This window comes from Trifolium pratense, linkage group LG1, assembly GCF_020283565.1.
Source record: "Trifolium pratense cultivar HEN17-A07 linkage group LG1, ARS_RC_1.1, whole genome shotgun sequence".
NCBI lineage: Eukaryota > Viridiplantae > Streptophyta > Magnoliopsida > Fabales > Fabaceae > Trifolium > Trifolium pratense.
The window spans coordinates 29,213,451-29,219,450 of NC_060059.1; the positions used below are offsets into that span (position 1 = coordinate 29,213,451).

At 41.0% G+C, this 6,000-nt stretch overlaps 1 protein-coding gene across 1 annotated transcript; it reads right to left on the reverse strand.

Annotated features, from left to right (window-relative positions):
• Positions 1-388: 388 nt before the first annotated feature.
• Positions 389-2,196, reverse strand: LOC123891864. The gene is made up of 2 exons (XM_045941742.1): positions 2,031-2,196; positions 389-1,990 (listed from the first exon to the last, which is right to left on the reverse strand). The coding sequence occupies exon 2, from the start codon at positions 1,859-1,861 to the stop codon at positions 389-391; it is 1,473 nt and encodes a 490-aa protein (XP_045797698.1). The 5' UTR covers positions 1,862-1,990; positions 2,031-2,196.
• Between the last annotated feature and the right edge of the window lie 3,804 nt (positions 2,197-6,000).

The window sequence follows — 6,000 nt, forward strand, 5'->3', positions numbered from 1 at the left end:
GTGGAATTCTCATAATCATCAAAAGAAATCAGTGTTTGGGCTCAAAATCTCACAGTTTTTGGCTGAATTAAACTATGGTCAATATTTGTGAGAGTCCCTAAGCCTTGCCTAAATCATCACTATGATGCATCCGAAACAATCAAAAACATCACAAATTCATATCACACATTTGGTCAACAATTTTGAATCTAAGATGATAGCCAAACAAATTTCAATAGTGTGAAGTTTTCAAAAAGACTAAAACATTCAAAGAAAACACAACGACTAGCTCAAGTACTTATTATAGACCAACATCAAGCATGCAACAAATTAAACAAAGGAATCATAATACACAGGCCAAAAAGAATCTATAGAGGAGAAGGACAGTAAAGGTGAATGGCACAAAACCTCAATCCTGCTCGGGCATGTTGTGATCATGATCAAAACGAGGCAGATTTCCAGGAAATTGCATTGATGAGGACCCTCCTTCATCTGGAAGGCCAGCTGCCCTCCTTTGGCGAATGTAGGTAGCACGGTTCCTTTCATGTGTAGCCGCCATGCTCCTAACTCTTTGATTGTGAGCTTCATCAAATTCATGCATTGTTGGATATCTCGGATAGAAATATGCCGGGACTTGCTCCCGGTAACGCATGGATGCTTGCCATAAGGCGGATGAAGTGTCATAGTGGTCCGCCATATCAATGCCCTGTTGGGTGCTCATGTCCATTTTCCACACCATGTCAGCAAGAACATTCACATCAAATTGCGGAGCTGGAAAACCCTCCATCTCCGGAGCCTGTGGCACTTCATGGTGCATCACATTTTCAACATTCTCCTCCCTTTCTTCACCTCCTCCCTCAACCGTGTAATCCATTACATCATCCACATCAGCAAATGGAATGAATGTCTTCCCGAAAGTCTTTCTTCTCACATCTCTAACAAAAGCCGTAGTGACTTTTCTAGGCTCTTCCATTTGATCATCATCAAAAGCAGCAACATTTTGATCCAGACACAGTTTAGTGATCAAACAGAGGTGTGTTAGACTATATGACCCGGGATCTTTCTGGATAATTGCAGACAAATCATCACTCAGAATTGTGCCCAAGTCTATGTCTTCACCTAACAAAATAGCTTGGAGTGCTAGCCCTATATCCATAGGAATCTCAGAATTGTTCCCACTTGGCTCCACGTTATTTATCCAAAATTCAGCCCAAATCCGTGGAATATCCAACAAATGAGCGGTTTTAAACCGCTGGGGTGGGAGCTGCCTAGAAGGTCTCACCCACACACTTCCGGGTGCAGTCAGCTGAGATTTTAAAGCCTCACGCTTATCTGATGCCATGGTTGCCCTATTCTCACGTCGATGATTCAGAACACAGAATTCAGGAACATTAAAATGAAATATCCTATTTATAGTTTCCGGGGAGTAGTCTACATCTACCCCGCGTACTTTAGCAATCCGTGGTGACGAATTTTTCACTCGCCATGCATTACTCAAAAATTCTAATGCTAAAGTACGATTTCCAGACCGAAGACAGAAATTAAACTCATACCAATGCCTGTTGCGGAATTCTGCCTCAATTAAGGGAAATGCTAGCACTTCATCAGTGAGACGCCTTTCAGGTTTGAAGTCCTTACTTTTGAGAGTCTGGTACCGATTGTAGGCCGTTGGACGAACAAAACGTGACCGAGGAATTTCAATCACAACCGGCGTTGGAGGAGGTGGTGATTGCTCTCTAGGCGGTGATGGTGGAGGAGAAGGCGAAGGTGACGGTGTAGGAGTTCGGACTACTCTCCTTTTCTTCACCACTTTTGACCTTGATTTTGAAGACCCAACTTCAACTTCCTTGTCTTTTGAGGATTTTTTGAATATGTTCTTCATGGTGTGAAAGGTAAAGATTGAGAAGGGTGATGGGTTATGGGTGAGTGATGGAAAAGATGAAGATTTATGGTGTTTTTGGGTGAATTTTCGTGTAGGGTTTTGAAGGGTTTTTGATTTTGGGTTTTGGAAAAATTTGAAGAATTGGTTGTTGTTAATGATGGGTTTTGAAGAATAGAGTTAGATGGAAGAAATTTCGTGGGTTTGGTGTTATGGGTGTGAGAGAGGTTGTTGTTTTAATGGAGTTTGAAGGATTTGGGAGGTTTAGGTTCAAGAGGGGTTTGAGATTTGAGGATGAAATTGGTGAAAGATAATGGGTGAATTTGTTGTGGTTGTTGTTTTAATGAAGGATTTGTGTTGGGTTTGAAGGTTTGGATGGTTGTTAATGGAGGATTTGTGTGAGGAAGGAGATGAAGTTTGAGAGAAAGGATAAGGTTTGTTGAAGAAGATGAAGTTTGAGAGAAGGAATGAGGGTTTCATGTGTGTTTCTTTCGCCTAAAACGCGCAAATTCCGCCTAAAACGTAAGCTTTTCCGCCTGAAACGGCAAAACAGTAAGCACCATTTTTTTCATTGTGATTTTCCGCCCCAAACGGCAATTTTTCCGCCTAAAACGTAAAAATATTGAGCAATCCAATTTCTTCAGGATTTTTACGCCCCAAACGTAATTTCTTCCGCCCCAAACGGCAAAACAGAGAGCACATGAATTTTCTTCAAAATTTTTACGCCTTAGGCTCCATTTTTTTCGCCCCAAACGTAATTTCCTGGTTGTACACTTTTCACACTCCTCTTTTTTTTCAATTTGACCTGCAAAACACAAAAACTCAAAAGAAAAACTATTACGGTTAAATAAAACCTTGGGTTGCCTCCCAAGCAGCGCTACTTTTAGCGTCATTAGCTTGACGGTCTCGAAACCTTAAGGGTCTTCGAAAAGTACTGCCACCTTGTGGCGATTAAAATCTCCTCCCTTATAAAACTTGAGTCTTTGTCCATTTACTTTGAAAGATTTCTCCTCCTCTCCTGGTGTAAAAATTTCCACAGCCCCGTGTGGAAAAACTTCCTTAATGACAAACGGACCAGACCACCGAGACATCAGCTTACCCGGGAATAACCTTAAACGAGAATTGAACAACAAGACTTGCTGTCCTTTCTTAAACTCCTTTCTTACCAACCCTTTATCATGATACTTCTTTGTTCTTGCTTTAAAAATCACGGCATTTTCATATGCTTGCATCCGCCATTCTTCAAGTTCATTCAGCTTAAGCAATCTTTTCTCCCCCGCAAGACCTGCATCAAAATTTAAAAATTTCACAGCCCAATATGCCTTGTGTTCTAGCTCAACCGGTAGGTGACATGCTTTGCCATAAACTAGTTGGTACGGAGAGAACCCCAAGTGTGTCTTGAACGCGGTTCTATAAGCCCAAAGTGTATCATTAAGCTTCATTGACCAGTCTTTTCTTGAAGTAGAAACCGTTTTCTCCAGAATTTGTTTCAATTGCCGGTTAGATACTTCAACTTGTCCACTTGTCTGAGGATGGTATGGAGTGGCCACCTTGTGCTTAACATTGTATTTCTCCAAGACATTCTCCAAGTATTTGTTACAAAAATGTTTGCCTCCATCACTAATGAGAATTCTAGGAACCCCAAACCGAGTAAAAATATTTTCTTTAAGAAACTTGACCACGGTATGAGAGTCATTTGCTTGGCAAGGAATAGCTTCCACCCATTTTGTAACATAATCTACACACACCAATATATGAAGGTTAGACCGTGAAGATGGAAAAGGTCCCATGAAATCAATCCCCCAACAATCAAAAGGTTCTACTTCGAGCATTTGGTTTAGAGGCATCTCATCCCGCTTTGAAACATTGCCGGTCCTCTGGCAATTATCACATCTTCTAGCAAACTCTACACAATCTGCAAACAGTGTCGGCCAAAAGAAACCACTTTGAAGCACCTTTGCTGCTGTTCGTGGACCGCTGTGATGACCACCATATGGAGAACTGTGGCAATGCCACATTATGCTTTGTGCCTCTTCCTCATCAACACATCTACGGATCAAGCCATCTTGCCCCACCTTAAATAGGTATGGATCATCCCAAAAATAGAAGTTAGCATCTCTAAAGAATTTCTTCTTTTGTTGATAGGAATAGTCCTCCGGAATTTCATTTCCTGCTTTGAAATTAGCCATGTCAGCAAACCAAGGCCTTTTAGAAACCATCAGCAATTTTTCATCCGGGAACTCTTCGTTAATGCACTTCTCTTTTGTGGTCACCATTGGATTTTCTAGCCTTGACAAATGGTCCGCGACCACATTCTCCACACCTTTCTTGTCTTTTATCTCCAAATCAAATTCCTGCAAAAGTAGTACCCACCTCAAGAGTCTAGGCTTTGAGTCGCCTTTTGTGAGGAGGTACTTAAGTGCCGAGTGATCTGAAAAAACAACAACTTTCGATCCAATCAGATAAGAGCGAAATTTTTCCAAAGCAAATACTATTGCAAGCAACTCTTTTTCAGTAGTTGTGTAATTGATTTGGTTTTCATTCAAAACCTTGCTTGCATAATATATAGCATGGAAAAATTTCGCATGTCGTTGGCCAAGCACCGCTCCAACCGCATAATCACTTGCATCACACATTAATTCAAAAGGGAGATCCCAATTAGGTGTAACGATTATGGGCGCGGTGACCAACTTTTCTTTAATCACAACAAAAGCATTCAAACATTCATCATCAAATTTGAATTCATTTTCCTTCACAAGGAGGTTACTTAAGGGCTTAGCTATTTTCGAAAAGTCTTTGATGAAACGCCGATAGAAACCGGCATGACCCAAGAAGCTTCTCACTCCCTTAACATTCACGGGAGGAGGCAATTCCTTAATAACCTCTATCTTTGCTTGGTCAACTTGAATGCCCTTTGAAGAGATTTTGTGTCCAAGCACAATACCTTCTTTAACCATAAAATGACATTTTTCCCAATTTAAAACTAAATTGGTACTTATGCATCTCTTCAATACGGCATTCAAATTGGCTAAACATTTATCAAAAGACTTACCAAACACAGAAAAATCATCCATAAATACCTCGATTGTGTCCTCCATCATATCAGCAAAAATAGATAGCATACACCGCTGGAATGTGGCCGGTGCGTTGCACAACCCGAAAGGCATCTTCCGGTAAGCAAATACTCCAAAAGGACAAGTAAAAGCTGTTTTCTCCTGATCCTCTGGGTCTACCACAATCTGATTGTACCCAGAATATCCATCCAAAAAGCAATAATAGGCCTGCCCTGCAAGCCTTTCCAACATTTGGTCCATGAATGGAAGAGGAAAATGGTCCTTCCTTGTTGCCGAGTTCAACCGCCTGTAGTCTATACACATCCGCCACCCAGTGACGGTTCGAGTGGGTATCAGTTCATTTTTTTCATTTCTCACAACTGTCATACCACCTTTTTTCGGGACCACATGGACAGGACTAACCCACGCACTATCCGAGATTGGATAAATCATACCAGCTTCTAGGAGTTTAAGAACCTCTTTCTTCACCACTTCTTTCATGGTTGGATTTAATCTTCTTTGAGGTTGCACCACAGGTTTGTATTCATCTTCCATTTTTATCTTATGCATACAGAATCCGGGACTAATCCCTTTCAAATCAGAGATGCTCCAACCCATGGCTTCTTTATTTTCTCGCAAGACTCTAGTTAGCTTCTCTGCTTCCAAAGAACTCAACCTGCTGCTTATGATTGCCGGTTGTGAAGCATCTTCTCCTAAGAAAACATATTTTAAGTGAGGTGGGAGCTCTTTCAACTCTGGAATAGTAACTTTTAGGTCCTCCTTACCACTAGCTTTCTCTTCCACAGCATACACATTTTCAAAATCTTTTTGTGCTTCTTCTTCTTTACATGATTCAAGCTGACGGAGACAAATTTCAATCTCCTTGTCCCATTCCTCTTCCAAATCATCGATGGAATTAACAATTACTCTTTCTAAAGGTAAGGATGGTGTTTCTTCCACTAAGACATCTTCTACCACTTCCTCAATCACGTCAACCTTGTAACATTGTGGCTCATCCTCATGGTGTTTCATAGCTTTGAACACGTTAAACATGACTTGTTCCCCATGTGTTCTCAACATAAGTTCTCC